Source organism: Rhinatrema bivittatum, chromosome 1 (assembly GCF_901001135.1).
Source record: "Rhinatrema bivittatum chromosome 1, aRhiBiv1.1, whole genome shotgun sequence".
Lineage (NCBI taxonomy): Eukaryota > Metazoa > Chordata > Amphibia > Gymnophiona > Rhinatrematidae > Rhinatrema > Rhinatrema bivittatum.
Genome location: NC_042615.1, coordinates 700,031,009 through 700,051,456, shown reverse-complemented (window position 1 = coordinate 700,051,456; position 20,448 = coordinate 700,031,009). Strand labels below are relative to the sequence as shown.

General features: G+C 44.1%; 1 protein-coding gene across 4 annotated transcripts in view; it reads left to right on the top strand.

Annotated features, from left to right (window-relative positions):
* CENPH (centromere protein H) overlaps positions 1-20,448 on the top strand; it is a 131,334-nt gene that overhangs the window by 100,234 nt on the left and 10,652 nt on the right. For all 4 annotated transcript variants that reach the window (XM_029575761.1, XM_029575755.1, XM_029575747.1 and 1 more), the window contains one exon: positions 11,430-11,590. In XM_029575761.1, the coding sequence (XP_029431621.1) occupies positions 11,430-11,590 (161 nt within the window). The remainder of the gene's footprint in view (positions 1-11,429; positions 11,591-20,448) is intronic.

The window sequence follows — 20,448 nt, the reverse complement described above, 5'->3', positions numbered from 1 at the left end:
CTGGAATTTGTTGCCAGAGAATGTGGTTCGTGCAGTTAGTATAGCTGTGTTTAAAAAAGGATTGGATAAGTTCTTGGAGGAGAAGTCCATTACCTGCTATTAAGTTCACTTAGGGGTAGATTTTAAAAGAAGCGCGATCAGCCTACTTTTGCTTGCGCATCAGACTCAAGCAAAAGTACGCTGGATTTTAGTAGATACGCGCGGAGCCGCGCGTATCCACTAAAATCCTGGATCGGCGCGCGCAAGGCTATCGATTTTGTATAGCCTGCGCGCGCCGAGCCGCGCTGCCTCCCCCCGTTCCCTCCAAGGCCGCTCCGAAATCGGAGCGGCCTCGGAGGGAACTTTCCTTTGCCCTCCCCTCACCTTACCCTCCCTTCCCCTACCTAACCCACCCACCCGGCCCTGTCTACCCCCCCCCCCCTTACCTTTGTCGGGGGATTTACGCCTCCCGGAGGGAGACGTAAATCCCCGCGCGCCAGCGGGCCTGCTGCGCGCCGGGCCGCGACCTGGGGGCGGGTACGGAGGGCGCGGCCACGCCCCCGGGCCGTAGCCACGCCCCCGTACCCACCCCCCAAACGCTGCCGACACGCCCCCGGAACGCCGCGACGACCGGGCCCGCCCCCCGACACGCCCCCCTCCGAGAACCCCGGGACTTACGCGAGTCCCGGGGCTCTGCGCGCGCCGGGAGGCCTATGTAAAATAGGCTTCCCGGCGCGCAGGGCCCTGCTCGCGTAAATCCGCCCAGTTTTGGGCGGATTTACGCGAGCAGGGCTCTGAAAATCCGCCCCTTAGAGAATAGCCACTGCCATTAGCAATGGTTACATGGAATAGACTTAGTTTTTGGGTACTTGCCAGGTTCTTATGGCCTGGATTGGCCACTGTTGGAAACAGGATGCTGGGCTTGATGGACCCTTGGTCTGACCCAGTATGGCATTTTCTTATGTTCTTATGTTTTGAGCAGCCCCCCGATGGGCTAGGCCCCACTTCAGGCTTGGTGGACATTCTACGTGGCGGCCCACAGCGGCATCATCTTGTGCGCAGTTTGGTGCGGCGCCATTTCCCCCCCTTCGTCGGTATGCTTGGTGCGAGCCGGCCTTCTATGTGCCTAACATGCGCGCATAAGCGCACGCACACTTTAGTGCACAACTGGCCACTTAGATTTATGCGCACCAAGGCGAGTCTGTGCATGCTGAACGCACAAGCTACAGAGTGTTATGGCTCTGGCAGCAAAGAAGCTCAAGCGACTCTCCCTTTGTGCTGCCTGCCATATTAGGACTGCACAGTCTGACCTGGAATCCTTCCTGTCAGCACTGTGAGGAGGCCCAGGGAGGGCTGAAGACTCAGAACTTTTCCAAGTCCAGCCCCTCCCAGTCAGAGGACAGGTCAGCCACGACCTTATCTGGCAGGACCCCAGACCTGAGCAATTCCGGGGCTGTGTTCTCCCCGGGAGAGGGCAGTTCAGCAGTCCCTACCCCGGTTCCTCCTGGGCTAAATATGGACCCGGCGGCCTTCTCTTGGTTAGAATTCTTTCAGGGCCTTCAAGCTTTTTGTTCAGGCGCAATCAACTACTGCCCCTGCCTGGGCTGAGCCCCAGCTGGGAAGACCTCGCCCTCCCAGCCCTGTCAGCATGCCTCGGCTTACCAAGGGTATCCCTGACAGGGACCCAGACACCACAGATGATGAAGGGGATTCATTGGAGGACGGGAAATCCCTCCAGGCCTGGAGCCACACCAGACCGTGCTTCGATTTTTCCACAGAGATGTAAAGAACAGGGGGCAGAGATCCCAGAATTCCAGTTGACACTGTATGAGTGGTTTTCTAAGAATGATTTAAACCATAAGAGGGTGGTGTTCCTTATAAAGTACCAATTTCAAATTGAGTAGTAACTGGTGATTCACTGTATTGAAAGCTGAGCTCAATTCTAGATAGTCTAGAAGGGCTGCCTCATTTCTGTCTAGACATAAGGAGATATCGTTAACAAGGCCTGCAAGTGCTATTCCTGTACTGTGCCCACCTTCTGTACCCGGACTATTTGGGATGCAGTACCATGGTTTTATCAAGGAAAGAAGAAAATTGAGATTCAGTCAGTCACCTTTTCAATAATTGTATACTTTTGAAATATTGTACACAGACTAATATGCATCTTACTATGAATTAACTGATGGTTTTTTTTCTGATTTTAATGGTTATTTCTTTTCCTACTTGACCAGTCCAGATGTGGGGGTTAATGACATGCCAGCAGATGAAGACTGAGAACCATAACTCTTTTTCAGTGACATCACTGCTATAAGGAATAGTGCAGAACAGGAAACTGCCAGTATTTTCAGTCTCCAGCAGATGGTGGGAGGTGCAGCAGGATTTCTTGCTCCCAAGTTATGGGCTTCAGGCTTTTCTTGGTAGAACTAATTTCATGGTTGGTTTGCTCCCAGGACAACAGTCTTCAGATTGATTTCCCTGGTAGAAGTAGTCCTTCCACTCCTAGGGCAACAATTCCAGTGATTGTTCCTCTGGTAGAGCAGGCTTCCAGTCCTAGCTCCCTGTGTGGTCCTTGATTGAGCAGCCGCCGTTAGCAGAGAGCGTTTGGAATGCTGAGAGCAGGCTTGAAGATATTTGGGGATATTCCCGCTCATGAAATTGAGTCATAAGGGCTGCTGAGATACTCCTTGGAATTGTTTTTTCATTGGTAAAATCGGAATATTTTTGTGAACTGTCCCCTGATGCAGGTGGCAAGGAGCCGCCGAAACGCCATGGCATCTGTCATGTTTTAAGACAGCTGTGGGTATGGTCAAAGCAAGCTGAAAAAGAAAATGGATTCCATTGGAACATTTATCCATGTTTTTACATGGATAAATGAAAAGTGGACTTTGTGACATCTATTAGAGAAGAAGATCAAAGGGAAGTGGCTTATGAAAATGGACCCCCATTTGATATCTACAAAAGAAGAAATATGATCCATATATGGTTTTGGTTTGAGAAAGTAATATAAGAAAAGTGGACATTTTTGTGAAATCTACAAAAGATGCAATATTAGTCCCGTATAAAAAATTAATTTTCATTCACAACAAGGGATCGGGGCATTTCCCGACAGTGATTATAGCTGCTAAGTTTTCTACAGTTCACAATTCTGTTAAGTGTGTTATATGCAAATAGGATAAGAATGTTTTTATGAATATACCTGGGATTTGAAGGATTGTGTTGTATTTTTAAGGGGTGGGGGTAAGTATGAATGGGGTGTGATTTGAATCCGGATGAATGAATTTTGGGTTTTTTTTTTAGTAATTTTGTATAAGTGGTTACTATATAGGGTTATTAGTTAAGGAAATTTGTAATATTGAAGAAAAGAATATGAATAAAGAAATAGTATATATTAAAAATTTGAAGTGCAATATATAGTGAGCAAACATTAGGACCTTGTCTATTGAGGTATTGCATTGCTACATTGTTTCCAACCAAGGCTTCCAGATGGATCCACCGAAGCTGGAGAGTATTAAGAATTGGACGCAAACCACTGGTCTGAAGGCTCTCAGACGTTTCTTAGGTTTCACCAACTATTACAGAACTTTCATCAAGAACTACTCCTCACTCACTGTTCCGCTTACAGCTATGACGAAGAAAGGTGCCAATGTTGCCAATTGGTTTACGGAGGCAATAACTGCATTCCAGAAACTAAAAGATGCCTTCTCGAGCAAGCCGTGTCTCCAACACCCAGATCCCACTAAGCCCTTCATCGTTGAGGTCGATGCCTCAGATGTCTGTGTAGGGGCTGTGCTAAGCCAGGCCGGTGATTCCAAGGCCTTACACCCATGTCCCTTCTTCTCCCACCTTTTCTCATCAGCAGAGAAAAATTACGGAATAAGAGAGAGAGAGCTCCTGGCAATAAAGATGGCATTCGAGGAGTGGCGACCTTGGCTCGAAGGAGCGCAACATCAGATCACAGTCTTTACAGACATAAGAATCTGGAGTACCTCCGCCACGCACAGCGCCTAAACCATAGGCAAGTGAGATGGTCTCTGTTTTTCAACAGATACGACTTTGTGCTAAAATACCGCCCTGGAGATAAGAACATCAGAGCAGATGTCCTATCTCACTCATTCCTCTCTGAGGGATATCCCAGAGGAACCACAACATATCGACCCGAAAAGTTATTTTGGCAACTACTCACTCAGTACCTGCAGGTAAAACCGTCTTACCCAAGAACCTCAGAAAAAAGCTACTAGCATGGGCTCACAACTCCAAACTGGCTGGAAACCCTGGTCAACGCAGAACTCTGTCTAAACTGCAGACTTTTTACTGGTGGCCCACCTTGAAGGAAACACACACAATAGATGCCTGGTAATGTCTGTTAAAATGCTTTATTTAGGAGACTTCTCGATCCAATTCACACAATGCCGAGTTTCGCCCCCCACATGGGGGCTGCCTCAGGGGCTACAATAAACAAATAACGATTACTGCTTAAAAACTGAAAGATGTACATGACTTACATAAATAATAACAAATAAATACTTAAAAGGTAACAACTGGATATGAAACAGATATGTGACATTTAAAGTAGAACACTATTCCTAAATAGGTGTGTGCTGACAGTGAGATTTGAAATGACCACTCAATCATAATAAGATAGCAATATAGATGATTTTACCTGAGTGAGTAGGACAAAACAGACAGGAGAGGGAACAAAAAATGAAAATATTAATAAACTGAGGTGATGAAAAACAAAATGAGTCAAAAGAAACCAAATGTTGTGAATGTGTGCATATGACTTAGGCAGGAACCAAACAGTAAATAAGAGCCTGTGTCAGAACGATTGTAAACCTAAATGTGAAGACGTGAATGAATGTGAAAAAATAGGTGAAAGTCAGGTGGCTCAAAGGATATAACATAATAAAATTAGAAAAAAATATAATATGCTTACTTGGAATTAGGAACCTGTAATGTAAATCTGGTCTTCTGCACAGCATTTGTGAGAACAGTTATAACTACATCTCACAAATAAATTTATTTATTTGTTTATTTATTTATTCTTATTTTTTACTTATTTATTTAACACGCCTACACTTAATGAACATCTCCCCCTCAGAAACTGCTAAATATGTTACACATACAATTATCGTTCACTCTCCAAGCAGACATACAATAACTCCATCTACATTCATTGATCTAAATGTTTGCACTACTTTTACTTTTGTAAAGACTATTTATGATCCATGGATCGATCCAAAAATACAGACTCCCAAGTTATATACATCTCCTGTTATATATTCCCCAAATTATAAATATAATTGTATTGTTATATACCCTTCACCTGTTAAGTACGTTTCCATTGTATTATATGATTTTAATTTGTTCACTGGTTTTAATTTATATCTGTTATGTTCCATTCTAAATTCATTTGATTGTAAAGCTTGTTGCTGAATTATTGTTCATTGTAAACCGAGGTGATGTTTATGTTAACGTGCTGCGGTATATTAAAAAAAGCCTTAAATAAATAAATAAATAAATGTAAGTCATGTACATCTTTTAGTTTTTAAGCAGTAATCATTATTTGTTTATTGTAGCCCCTGAGACAGCCCCCATATGGGGGGGCGAAACTCAGCCTGAGTCGGGCATTGCGTGTATTGGATCAACAAGTCTCCTAAATAAAGCATTTTAACGGACATTACCAGGCATCTATTGTGTGTGTTGCCCTCACGGCTTTTTTAGATCGCCTGCCTCCTTGTTTTATCGACCCACCATGAAGGAAGACACATTCTCCTACGTTGCTTCCTGCGCTAATTGTGCCAGACAGAAGACGCCACCTGGTTGTCCTTGGGGTCTACTCCAACCCTTACCAGTTCCAGACGAGCCATGGACACACATTACTACAGACTTTGTGGTAGACTTACCACTCTAAGGAGGAAACAACACGATTTGGGTAACTGTAGATCGGTTCTCAAAGATGGCTCACTTCGTGGCTCTCCCTGACTTACCCACAGCCATGGAGCTTGCTAAGCTCTTCATCACGCACATCTTCCGCCTACACGGCATGCCTAAGCACATAGTCTCCGACCGTAGAGCCCAATTCACAGCTAAGTTCTGGAAGGCATTGTGCAAGAAGTTTGCTATTTCTCGCGACTTCACCTCAGCATACCATCCACAATCTAACGGGCAAACAGAGAGAATGAATAGGACACTCAAGCAGTTCATTCGTGCCTACGTAAACACTCGCCAGAATGATTGGAGTAAACTGTTGCCCTTGGCTGAATTTGCCATCATCCCTCATCCAGCAACATCCACTGGATCAATACCATTCGAAGTGGTTTATTTTATTTTATCTATTTATTTATTTATTTATTTACTTATTTACTTACTTACCAACAGCCGTTTGCACATCGTATCGGTTTACATATAACTAGGAACATTTAGGCAGAGCCATTTAGATATAGGCAGAGCCCTTACATGGAACAGTAACAGATATATGAGGCAAGGAACAGTAAAATAACTAAATGTTAACTTCGAGGAGCTATGTGTTACATATAAAACTGAAAAACTATAATACTAGATAGAGGTGAACTATAATACAAAAGGTACAGCAGTTCATGGTCATTCCAGAGCGACAATATGAATGGAGAATGAATGGACCGTGAAAAAAGAACGAAGAAGAGAGCGGTAATAAAAACTCAGGCAGAAACAGGGGGTACAATAGGTTGAGGATTAGTGGTGGAAGAGAGTGGAGAGACTGCTACTGTTATATTAACCAAGTGCTGAGGTTCAAATATAAGGAATTTAGGGATTCTTCGTGGAGGATTGTGAGGGGTAGGCCTGAAGGAACAACCATGTTTTTAGTTTGTTTTTTTTAAAATTTAGGAGTGGAGGTCTCTGTGCGTAAGTCTGGAGGTAGGGAGTTCCATAGGGTGGGGCCGGCAAGGGAGAAGGCTCTGTTCATAGTGGAGGTAAGTTTGGTGGATTTGATTGAGGGCGTGAGGAGTGTTCCTTGGAGGGCAGGGCGAGTGGGTCTTGTGGACGTATGGGGAAGAAGAGGCGGGTTGATCCAGTGGAGGTTTTCATTTATGAGGCTTTTATGGATGATGGAAAGTGTTTTGAACAGTATTCGTGATTGTATTGGTATGGTTTACGGACGACTACCATTGCCACCACTGCCACTTCCATTGTCCGTGTCATCCCCGGCAGCTCAGTCTACTGCTAAAGATATTCAACAACTTTGGACTCAGACCAAAGAGATGCTTCTCAAAGCAGGACCGAGCTAAGAGAGGATATGATGCTCACCACTGCAAGGCTCCAGATTTCCAGCCTGGTGACAAAGTCTGGCTATCCCTAAGCACTTAAGAGTTAATCTACCTTCAGCTTGCTTTGCTCCACGCTTCGTTGGACCTTTTTCCATTCTCCGACGATTAGGCAATCTCACTTATAGTCTGAAGCTACCACCTACATTGAAGATTCATAATGCGTTCCACGACTCACTATTGAAGCCATTGATCCTTAGTGAGTTCTCTAACAAGACACCTGAACCTATACCAATAGATGCAAAAGAAGACATCAAATACAAGGTAGATGCTATCCTTGATGTAAGAAAAAGAGGCAGAGTATGGGAATACCTCCTGTCATGGGAAGGTTATGGACCTGAAGTTAACTTTTGGACACCTTTGGCTAATACATTGGATAAAGAGATGCTTCAAGAATTCCACAGAATGCATCCACAGAAACCAAGACCTGGTAGGAAGCCTGGAGGATGCCCTTTGAATGGGAGTACTGTTGCATCTGTCTGTGCTAGACTGCTTCGCCCCGTTTGTCTCACCTTGTTCATGGCTCCTCCCGCTTACCTTGGGAAAATGGCTACCGCTGCGTCTACAAGCCGTCCACTCCGTCCCCGGAACGGCTATGGTGCTGCTTCCCGCCATGCTCCTCCCAAGGACCCTACTAGGGTGCGCGCGCGCAACCCACATCTTTATTCCAGCATCGGCGCGAACCTCGGGAGCGTTCCCCTCTACTGATGTCACGCCATCCGGGTATATAGCCTGTACTATTTCGCTAGCTCGTTGAGTTAGCAAAGGATTGGTCTCAGCCGGTCTAAGCTACTCTGCTGCTTCTGTGCTGCCGCTGGAAGCTCCCTCGCTGCCCTTCGGGGTAATTGCTAACCTGGGTACCCGCTCCTCGGGTGCCCTCTGCTTTATTTCAGGTGCCTTACAGGGATTAGGTACTCGCTCCTCGAGGGCCTGCTCTCCCTGCTTCGGTGCCTTTGCCATCTACTTCAACCTGGTGGAATCGCATACCTACAGCAACCATCTAGTAAGTAGTCTTAACTCTATCTCATCCACAGTATGCCTTGCTGGGAAACCTGCACCGGAATTCCCCTATACCCATGGGGTGAGAAGGGTCCCCTCTGCCGAGGGTCCTGAAACTGCTACATCCAGACTACCTCACTACTGCCACCTCTGGTAGTATCCTTCAAAGCTCTATAATAAAAGAACAAACTCTGTGTTTGTGCATCCTGAGTCTAGCCCAGTACTGTGGCTCCTCATGAGGCTCCTCCCCGTGGGAGTAATCATCTGCCACAGTACCCAAGAATCCACCCAAACACCGCTTAACCATAACACTTATGTGAACAGGCTAGGGGGCACTTGAGCCCGAAGGTGGTCAAAGAGGCAAGCTTGCTGTTCCAGTGGGCAGAGTAGAACAGGGGTGGCCAACTATGGTCCTCAAGAGTTACAAACAGGCCTTGTTTTCAGGATATCCTTACTAAATATACATGAGATTTGCATGCACTGCCTCTACTGTATGCAAACCTGTCTCATGTATATTCACTAAGGATATCCTGAAATCCCAGCCTGTTTGTGGCTCTTGAGGACCAGAGCTGGCCATCCCTAGAGTAAAACCTCTTACAATTCTTGGCAGTTCACGGTGTGGAAGTAGAAAACGTATAGGCTGATTTCCTGAGCAGGAATCCATTAAATCCCAGAGAGTAGCAGCTCACCCAAGAAACTTTTCAGAGGATAGTAGACCAAGGGGACTTCCTTCACATGAACCCATTGGTGACTCAAAAACTCCCAAGGCCATCGAATTCTTCAGCCACAGGAAATGATGGGGTTCTAGCAGAATCAATGCCTTAATCCAGCATGGCCAAAAGACACAAGGTTGTTTGTTTTTCCTCTTGGCCTCTTATAGGCATGATTCTGAGAAGAATAGAGAATCACATGTCTATAGTCAACTTAATGGATCCAGATTGGCCAAGAAGACAATGGTATCCAGATCTGATGAGGTTGCAGGCTGGTGATCTCTCACTCTGCCCAGTACTTGGGACATGTTACACCAAGGCGCAGTCCTCATTGAGGATCCAGCTCCAATCTATCTTATGATCTGGTATTTGAAAAGGGTTCACTTGCGCAGGAAGGAATATACTTCTGCAGTGATTTCTTCTTTCTTAAAGGTGCATAAGAATTCCACTTCATTGGCTTAACTTCAGGTCTAACATCTTTTCAAGGATTGTTACAAAGATCTGTCTGTTTTGCCCTGGCAAGCGGATATTCTAATTATTTTGTCCTTCCTCTAGATGGGGTTGGCTTTTAATTCCCTGAGAGTTCAAGTGACAGCTATCTCTTTTTACAAGGGTCAGATTGAAGGGGGTTTGTGGCTTCCCACTCATATATGTTTTATTCCCAAAGTTTAAATGTATTCATCCTTCCTTTAGAGCCTTAGTTCCCAATGGGATCTTAATTTAGTTCTTAGTGTACTGGTGGGTCCACTTTGAAAGATCTTTACTTAAGATGTTTTGGTTTTTTTTTTTTAGTGGCCATATGTTCAGCCAGGCGTATTTTGCAATTATAGGCCTTATCTTGCAAAGAACTTACCTGGAGTTCTCTGTTTAGACTTTTCTTTTCATCCAGTACTATCCTCCTTACCCAAAAAGGAAATTAATGGTAGGGGACAGATAGTTCTGTAGTATTTGGATGTTTGTCACATTCTTCTCAGATATTTGAAGGTGACTAATTCCTTTAGGAAGTCTTGGGCTGTTTTGTTTGTTCAGTGGATCTTGCAACAACCCTTTAAGGCTTTCCGGATGCCCTCCATTCCAAACTCTACCCACGTCATCGCGCCCTTCGCGCGTCTTGGGTGCATTTGGTGCACTCTCGGGCATCCTCAGCTCGGTACTCACCCATATGTGAGGACTACCATCCTGCTTGTCCTGTGAGAAAGCAAGTGTTGCTTACCTGTAACAGGTGTTCTCACAGGACAGCAGGATGTTAGTCCTCACAAAACCCACCCGCCACCCCGCGGAGTTGGGTCTGTATAAGTCTTTACTTTTATTTTAGTTTCGCTTGCGCTTTTAGCTATAAGACGAGACTGAGGGAGACACCTGTGGCTCACAGGGATAATTGCAGGCTGAGCATATTCAGTGCACTCAGTGTGCCAGTGTCAGTCAAAGCTTTGTAGAAACTTTGACAGAAATGTTTTCCGTACAGGGCTCCATCCTGTGATGTCACCCATATGTGAGGACTAACATCCTGCTGTCCTGTGAGAACACCTGTTACAGGTAAGCAACACTTGCTTTCTTAGGGTTTTTTACCTTTCCATTGCTTTGACATAAGAATACTAGGAATTTCCTGTGCTGCACTATTCCTTACAACAGTGATGGTGTAAGTGAAAAGGTTACGGTTCTGTCTCCATCTCCTGGCAAGATAACATTGTGTTTAAACTGGTCTAGCAGGATTCAAGGAAAGGAAAATAACAAATAAGCCTAAATTTCTCCTTCAGAGGATGCCACTATTTAGTTTTGATTCATGCTATTTTCTTTCTTTCCAAATTATTGAAAGCCATAAATATACTACTTGTGGAATGTTTGTTTAAACACAGTTGAGTTGTAAATGCATACAGCACTGCCTAATTGGCAGGGCTGATGCACTTTCTCAGGTAGTCAGGGAAAACTGACTTGTAATCGCTTCAGTTGCATTTGTTTGTGAAATTGTAAGTACTAAAACAGGTGTGCCGACATGAATGATGAATAGCAATCTTATTTCTGTACTCATGAAGTCTTGTTCAAGTTTTCAGTATTTTAAAGTACAGCTTTTTTTGTTATAATTTTCCCTTTTGCTTGCAAACAGTTTCTGCTGCTGTCACCTATACCATATATCCACCCCATCATCAGTATCACCAAATAGCATGCCCTAGTGGCTCAGGAGACCCTCACCAACTTGAGAATTAGAGAGGTGCCACCTCTGAAGTATAATCCTTGTGCCACCCATTCATCAATTCTATGGTACACCCAGGCTGAGCTGGCTCTGACAGATGGGGAAACCAAACATTAGATTCCCTGCACATAGTATTATGACCTATGGAGTCTGTCCCAGAAGCACAGATTATAATTCACTTTTCAATTGTATGATCTGTTGTGCAGCTAGTTTCATGCAGTGTACAATATTTTACTGATATCTTAAAAGCACTAAAAGAAATTGGCGTAGAGAAGCTGTTGCAACTTCAGATCATGAAGAAGAAGCGAACAGAGGAATTGGAAGATATGGAAAGTGAGAAGTTAAAAAGGACACGCTACATCCTAAAAAAAGAAATCGAGATGAGCACGCTGGTTCAGAATGTTTTCCAGGTAAATTAGAAATTGCACAGTAGGGACACGGAACAGTTCCATACATCCTCTTCTTCCTAAATGTCACTACTTTTTATTTATTTATTTAAGAATTAAAGATCTTTTTAGGTGACTGGATATTATTTGAGGACTAGCAGAACTCAGAGGAGTTAGGAACTTGCTGATATGAGAAAAGACATTGAGTAGTATCCTTCAAAGCTCTATAATAAAAGAACTAACAGATAGTGAAGAAAGAATTAGGGAGATTAAAGGTTATACACAGATGTCCATAGTTATGCCATACTCATTAGAACTTCATGGTTTATGATTGTGAGTTACAAGAGTTTATTCAAATTCTTCTGCTATGCAAGCTTGTATCTTGGATGATGGCATAGACCTAGTAATTGAGATGATTATGCCAATTAATACCGGATCAATCTTGTGATGTCACAAGATATAGGAATAGCTAATTTGCTAGTTTATCAAGTATGGAAGTTTTGAGGAGGAGATATATAATTCTGATTTATTATAGCCATCCTGTAATCAGGCAGTCAAAAAATTGCAGTGTTTAGTTTGTAAGAATTTGATGTGGCCATTGACAGAAAAGACATAAAAATGAAAAATCATTCTTGTGGGAAGGAACTGCAAAGCCAACTAAATGCTGAAGTCCTACTTAGGATTATTGACCAGATTATTGAACTGTGTGGAAAGTCAAAAGGCCTAAAAGTAGGTCTATTTACACCATTTTGAAACAGTGTGACTGTTGCCCAAAGTGTTAATATGCTAAAAATTCTGCAAGGTGGAAAATTTTGCAAACAAGAACATATGCAAAAAAATGAGGTTTTCTTTTAAGGATTAAATTTAGGAACTGTAAAAAGTCCAATGACACTTTTTTCACAAGTTTATGGTTTAACAAATTTTTGATGGAATTTTTTTTATGTAACAGAAAAGGCAAACTGTGCTCAAATGTAAATGAAAAAAGGAATGGCACACTAAACAAATCACTGCAAATATACGTAAAAGAAAGCAGTCTAGCAGCTCTCATATAGAATAGTATAGCACTGTCTTTAGATGTATCTGTACTGTATATAATCATATGCCTGGTGGAACACATTTAAAATTGTGTATTATGTAAGCACTTAATCCCAAAACCTGCAACAAATAGAGGGCAATTTTCAAACTACCCACAGAGGTGTAGAGAGTTTTTTTTTAACCTGTGGACTTTGCTCCATTCTTCAAAGGGAAAACTTTCCCTTTCTATATTACTTTAGAAAAAGCGCTTGTACAGCTTTCTCGTCTTTTGTACTGTTACTTTTTCGGGATAAAGTTCTGCACACACTTTGAAAATGTAAAGGCATCCAGGTACCTGCTGCTCCCCTGGAAACGCCTCCTTTCGCTGTGGGTAAAATTAGGTATTTAGCAGCACTGTGAATGATTTTATCCCAGGACAAGCAGGATGATAGTCTTCACATATGGGTGACGTCACTGGCGGAGCTCTATCACGGAAAACTTTCTGTCAAAGTTTCTAGAAACTTTTGACTGGCACACTGAGCCCACTGAGCATGCCCAGCATGCCATGATATTCTCAGCCATAGGGGTCTCCCTTCAGTCTTCGTTTTTCCGCGCTGCTTTTGGCATCGCGGAGCAGGAGCCCTGTATGAAATTCTTCACACAATTTCTGACTAAAAATCAGATTAAAAGTTCATTTTTCTCTCCCACATCGGGGTCTCTTTTGCTTTACCACCAGCCAGTGAGTACAATAATTCCTTTCCGACTCATTTGAGTTTTATAAATTTTTTGTCAGATATCCAACGAAGACTGTCGCGGTTTATCATGGGCACGGGATTCAAGAAATGTCCCAAATGTAATCGGACCATGTCTATTACGGATCCACACCTCGAGTGTGTACTTTGTTTGGGCTAGTCTCATGATGTTTCATCCTGCCCAAAATGTGCAGAAATGACCGCTCAAGGTCGCAAAGCACGGCAAGAAAAGATGGAACATTTGTTCCACCTTCAACTAATACCTTCCACATCGAAGTCCACTCAGTCATCTCCGGCCGGAGCTTCAAAAAGGATAATCCTTAAAAAAAAAAAAAAAAAAAAGAAAAAACAAAAAAAACATTGTTTGGATGGTTCAGGGGATCGCTCATCACCGACCCCATCCATGGCATCGGGCCTAGAAAAAACCTCGGAGCACCAGTCTAAACATCGGCATCAACATCCTTCGATTCCAGAATCTCTATTATCCCCACGAAGTCAACAGCCAAGCGGCCTCACTTACAAGAAACACAGAGGCCTTCGACACAGAGGCGTTCACCTTCTATCGAGGTGCCGGACATCGAACCTTCACAGGGCCCTGTGGTAGGACCGATGACACCCCCACCGCCACCAAGTATAGCTGCTCTGCCTGCATCAGCTATTATGGAGGAACTGAGTGGATTAATCCGCCAGGCGGTACGAGAAGCACTCCAGGAGCATCGACCATCGATGCAGACACCATTGTCGATGCTGACGCCAGAGCCGATGCCGGGGCCATCCCCAAAAACAGGACCAACACAGATGCCAGTACCCATGCCTGGGGCTCCAGGGCAACCGGAATGCTCCATCTTTAAAATGCTAGTGGATAGCCTTGACGCCCTCGTCGGTGCCATCCTACTGCAACCTATCCCTACTAATCCTAGAAGAATAGGGGACATTCCTGGACAAAACCCTTTTGATGATCCTCAACCGGGACCTTCAGGACTCTTCAGACCACTGGTTCTATCACTTCCACTGAGGTCTTCTCCTACTTCTCCTTCAAAACAAGTGCCTTATGACTCATGGGAGGAGAAAAATACTGATTCCTCATCTGAAAGCTTCATGTCTGAGCCATCTCCTCCTGAAGGAAGGAAAAAGTCTCCACCTTTGTCCTTTTAATTTCATAAAAGATATGGCAGACACAATCCATTTCACCGTAGTGTCTGAGCAGGATACACGGTAGCAGACTTTAGAAGTCTTATAATTCATAGATCCACCCAAAGAGGTCCTGGCCATTCCTACCCACGAAGTACTTTTGGAATTACAACACAGGCTTTGGGAAAATCCATGTTCCACCAATTAATAAAAGAGTGGACACTACATATCTTGTCCAACATGTTCCTGGTTACCAAAAGTCACAGTTAACGCATCAATCTGTAGTAGTTGAGTTGGCTCAAAAGAAATCCAAAAGAGTACGACCTCATTCCTCTACTCCACCAGGAAAGGATCATCGATTCCTGGACTCTCTAGGGAGAAAGGTATTCCAAAGAGCTATGCTTAACTCCAGGATAGCGTCTTACCAATTATATATGACGCAATACCAAAGGAATCTATGGAAGCAGATGCAGGAACTCACTGATTCCCTACCTCAGTACCAGGATGTAGCTCAGGCTATCATACATAAAGGACTTGAAGCTGGAAAGCATGAAGTCCTACGACAACTTTTGAAACACCTTCAAGAGTGGCAGCCTCAGGAATCGGTGCACGCCGCTGGGCCTGGCTAAAAGCCTCTGACCTCAGGCCTGAAGTACAGGATAAGCTGGTGGATTTACCCTGCATAGGTGACAACCTGTTTGGGTCAAAGGTCCAGGACGCAGTGGCTCAACTAAAAGAACACACAGAAACATTGTGCCAACTATCGTCTATCCCGCAAGACTCTTCCTCATCAATGTCTCACCATCCACCAAGGAAAGAAACCAGAAAACCTTTCTATAGGCAGAGGCGGTATTATCCACCGGCATCCAGGGTAGATCTTCTCGCCCACAGCAAAGATCTCAGCCCAGACAGCCTAGAACCGCTAGGCCTCAACCGCCACCGCAGACGGGACTGGCTGCAGGTTTTTGAGGCCACCACCAGAGAGCAAAAGCCATCTCCTCATCCCCAAACTGAGCCTGCCAGTAGCAGGTCGAGTTTCCTCCTTCTACAACCATTGGTTACAGATAACAACAGACCAATGGGTACTCTCAATAATATCACGAGGTTACCAACTCATTTTCCTCTCAATTCCAAGAGACTCTCCTCCAAAACCTTTTTCGCAAAACGAAAATCACATAATTCATCTGCAAGCAGAATTATCCACCCTTCTGAGAGCCAGAGCAATAGAACTGGTGCCCCGGACTCAGCAGGGCAGAGGATTCTACTCCTGTTATTTCCTCATTCCAAAGAAAACAGGAGGCCTACGTCCCATTCTAGCCCTCAGAAATCTCAACAAATTTCTAAGGAAAGAAAAGTTCAGGATGGTTTCTCTAGGTATCATGCTTCCCCTTCTTCAAACAGGAGATTGGCTTTGTTCTCTGGATCTACAAGACGCTTATGCTCACATTCCAATATTCCCTCCTCATCGCAAGTATCTACGTTTTCTGGTGGGTCAACAGCATTTCCAGTACAGAGTAGTACCATTCGGACTTGCCTCAGCAACCAGAGTGTTCACGAAATGCCTGTCAATAGTAGCAGCACACTTACACAAGGAAATTGTACACGTTTTCCCCAACCTAGATGACTGGCTCATCAGAAGTCAATTTTAAGGAGCTCTGGCTTCTCTCAGTCAAACAATTACTCTGCTTCACTCGATAGGGTTTCTCATCAATTACCAAAAGTCCCATCTCATCCCATCTTATGTACTTCAGTTCATCGGGGCAGACTTGAACACCATCCTTTCAAGAGCTTTCCTACCCTAAGATCAGGCAGAAACACTCGCAGAAACAAGCAACAGCTCATCAGTTTTTCACTTTACTAGGCCACATGGCCTCCAAGGTTCATGTCACTCCTATGGCCAGACTAGCCATGAGAATAACCCAATGGACATTAAGGTCCCAATGGATATAAGCCATTCAACCACCGTCTCCAATTCAAGTAACCCACCAACTACGTTCTTCTCTCCTTTGGTGGATCAACAGAGACAACTTGCGCAAGGGCCTACCCTTCCAGCAACCAGTCCCACAGATAACTTTAACTACAGATGCATCCACCTTCGGTTAGGGAGCTCACATAGACAATCTGCAAACCCAGGGTACTTGGACAAAACTCGAAGCTACATTTCAAATCAATTTCCTGGAACTTCGAGCTATACGTTATGCTCTGCATGCGTTCAAGGACTGCCTTTCTCACAAGACTGTTCTGATTCAAACGGACAATACAGTAGCCATGTGGTACCTGAACAAACAAGGAGGTACTGGCTAGTATCTCCTTTGTCAAGAAGCAGCACAGATTTGGGACTGGGCCCTGACACATTCCATATTTCTCTGGGCCACTTATCTAGCGGGCATCCACAACGTAGTTGCAGATCGCCTCAGTCATCAGTTCCAACCTCACGAATGGTCCCTGGATCCCTTAGTAGCGACCAGGATTTTTCAACGTTGGGGACAACAAACAATAGACCTCTTTACATCACACCTGAATCACAAAGTGGAAAAGTTCTGCTCTCTGCACAAACACACCTCTGCACAAAGACACCTTTGCTCGCCCTTGGAACTCAGGTCTTCTATATGCGTATCCTCCAATACCGCTCATAACCAAAACTCTAGTGAAGCTTCAACAGGACAAGGTGTCCATAATACTCATAGCCTCACATTGGCCTCGACAAATGTGGTTTCCCATACTTCTCGACCTCTCAATCGCAGAGCCAATTCACCTGGGTGTGGCTCCCACTCTCATAACTCAAGACCAGGGCCGGTTGCGCCATCCCAACCTTCAATCCCTATCTCTGACAGCATGGATGTAGAAAGCTTGATCTTAACCACCGCTCAATCTTTCAACTAATGTCTCAAGTGCTTATAGCTTCACGTAAACCTTCCACACGAAAAACCTATTCTTCGAAATGGAAAAGATTTACTTTGTGGTGCATGCAAAAAGGACATTGACCCTTTCTCCTGCCCCACACCTTCTTTGCTAGACTACTTATGTCATCTTTCAGACTCTGGTCTCCAGACCTCATCTGTACGAGTACATTTAAGTGCAATCTCGGCTTACCATAACAAGATGGGAGATGCACCAGTATCCATACAACCTCTTGTCTGTAGATTTATGAGAGGTTTAACTCACCTTAAACCACCAATATGGCCACCAGTCATAGAATGGGACCTTAATCTGGTGTTAACAAGGCTCATGAGTTCTCCTTTTGAACCCATGAATTCCTGTGATGTTAAATTTCTCACATGGAAGACTATCTTCCTCGTAGCCATTACATCGGCTAGAAGGGTTAGTGAGTTACAAGCACTTGTCACGTACTCACCCTATACAAAATTCCTTCAGGACAGAGTGGTTCTCTGTAGACATCCAAAATTCCTCCCCAAGGTAGTTACGGAATTCCACTTGAACCCAGTCCATAGTTTTGCCCACATTTTTTTTTTCTTTTCACACTGTTTATTGTAAACCGGCATGATGTGATACCCTCACGAATGCCGGTATAGAAAAAACTAAAATAAATAAATAAATAAATTCTTCCTAAAGCCTCACTCTCACCAAGGTGAAAGGACTTTACATACCTTGGACTGTAAACGTGCGCTAGCATATTACTTAGACCGCACTGCAGTCCATAGGAAATCCACTCAACTCTTTTTTTGTTTCTTTTGATCCAAACAAACCGGGTAATCCAGTGGGCAAACACACTCTCTCCAACTGGCTAGCAGATTGTATAGAATTCTGTTATGAAAAAGCATGCCTTCCTCTCCAAGGGCGAGTAAAGGTGCATTCAGTAAGAGCAATGTCAACCTTGATAGCACATTATCGTTCAGTGCCAATTCTTGACATATGTAAAGCAGCAACATGGAGTTCTCTTCACACCTTTGCAGCTTATTACTGTTTGGACAAAGAAGGATGACAAGATTCAGCCTACGGACAATCTGTCTTAAAGAACTTGTTTCCTGTATAATCCCAACTCCTACATCCAACCTGCTGTGATTTTTGGCTGCCTCATTTTTACCAACAATACTTCAATGTTGCTTCTCTACAAAATGACTCAGCCTATAGCTTGCTAATTCACCCATATGTGAGGACTATCATCCTGCTTGTCCTGGGATAAAGCAAAATTGCTTACCTTGTAATAGGTGTTATCCCAGGACAGCAGGATGTAGTCCTCAAGAAACCCACCCGCCACCCCACGGAGTTGGGTCCGATATGTTTTATTTTATTTTTACTAAAGCTTATTGCTACATACGAGACTGAAGGGGAGACCCCTGTGGCTGAGAATATCATGGCATGCTCAGTGTGCCAGTCAAAAGTTTCTAGAAATTTTGACAAAGTTTTCCGTGATAGGGCTCCGCCAGTGACGTCACCCATATGTGAGGACTACATCCTGCTGTCCTGGGATAACACCTATTACAAGGTAAGCAATTTTGCTTTACTCATGGAGTGGGCAATTTTCAAAGTTCCTGCTTTCATGGGTAAAGCATTGTTCTACTTGTGGAAATAGCTTTGAAAATTTTCATTTATAATGTGTAGCCCCAACACAGTTTGTCTCAGAGGGATTGAGTGCACATTTTCATTGTACGATATTTTTGTTGTTCCCTTGGTCAATTAGTATCCTGCTCCTTTTTTTTTTTTTTTACATTTGAGATTTTTTTGTTTCTAGTTTTTGAATTTATAGGAAATTAGTCTCTGGCAAAAGATACACTGTTTTTAAAATTTTGTAAACAAACTTTTGTAGGCTACTGCATTTGTGTCTGATACTTCTGATCTACACTGTTCTAAGTGGAAATTAAAATTTTAGTTGGCTTGGCACAACATTCATATCACTGGATAAAACTAAATATGTTCCCCCTCTCCCCACCAAATCCCTATTGTTCGGAGAGTTACAGGTTGGAAGGAAGATCTCTAGAGAGCTGCTTGGGTCTGAACTTTATCACCCATTTTGGCAGGCATTCTAATTTATTTCAATATCATGCTCATATACCACCTTCCCTCAGAAAGGAACCCAAAGCCGTTTACATTATAAAAGCAATACAATGCATTTCAACAGCATAATAAAACAAATGTAATAAGTCCCTAATGCAGACCAAACCCATCCCCTACTCTGACTAGTGAAAGGAAACAGGCTTTCCCTGTACGTACCAGGATCAGTCCAGACTGCTGGGTTATGCCTCCCCTCCAGCAGATGGAGTCAGAGAGAAAACTGAAAGCACCCCCTAGATATACTGGTGTGCCACCTGCAATCCTTCAGTATTTCCTCTGACTCCAGCAGATTGAGAGGCATAACCTGCGGTCCTGTCTGTCCTGACTAAAATAAGTTTCAGGTGTAATTTATTATTATCTTGTCTGTACTGTCTAGATCAACTAGTTTCTTTCTTTCTTAGTTTAGAAAAAAAAAGTAGAATGCTATTGATTTTTAGTTAGTAGTCCTGTTACATTAAGCGCAGCGTAAAGGCAGGCGTTGAGAGCACTGCTCTCACTAAAGTGCCCGGAAGCTGTGTATCCCTTTGGTCCTGGGGGAGAGTTTACCGGTGGGCCGGTCACCTGCCCCCCCCCCCCCCCCCCCCCCCCGCAATTCTACCAGGTGTTTTCATCTGAAGAGGGCTTTTCTTTTTTGCTGTAAAAAAAAAAAAAAAAAAAAAAAAAAGAGAGAGCAAAGGGACACATAAGGCCTGTTGGTAGCAGGCAGTGCTCTGTACTATAGCCCTAGCCTGCCGCGCTTCTTACTAATCGACCAGGGACTCCGGAGGGGGTGGCAGAGGTCACCCGGCATTACTAGCTATTGCTGAGGGGACTAACTTTTGGCGCGCTTTTTCTCTCCTGCTTCGGGATGCCCCGTTCTTCGGCCTGCATGGCCTGTGGGAGGGCGGGGGCGAGGGACCCTCCCGGGGGCCGAGCGCTGCCTGCAGCAGCACGTCAGTGTCTTCTTCGGCGCGGCGGGAGAGCCGGTCTGTA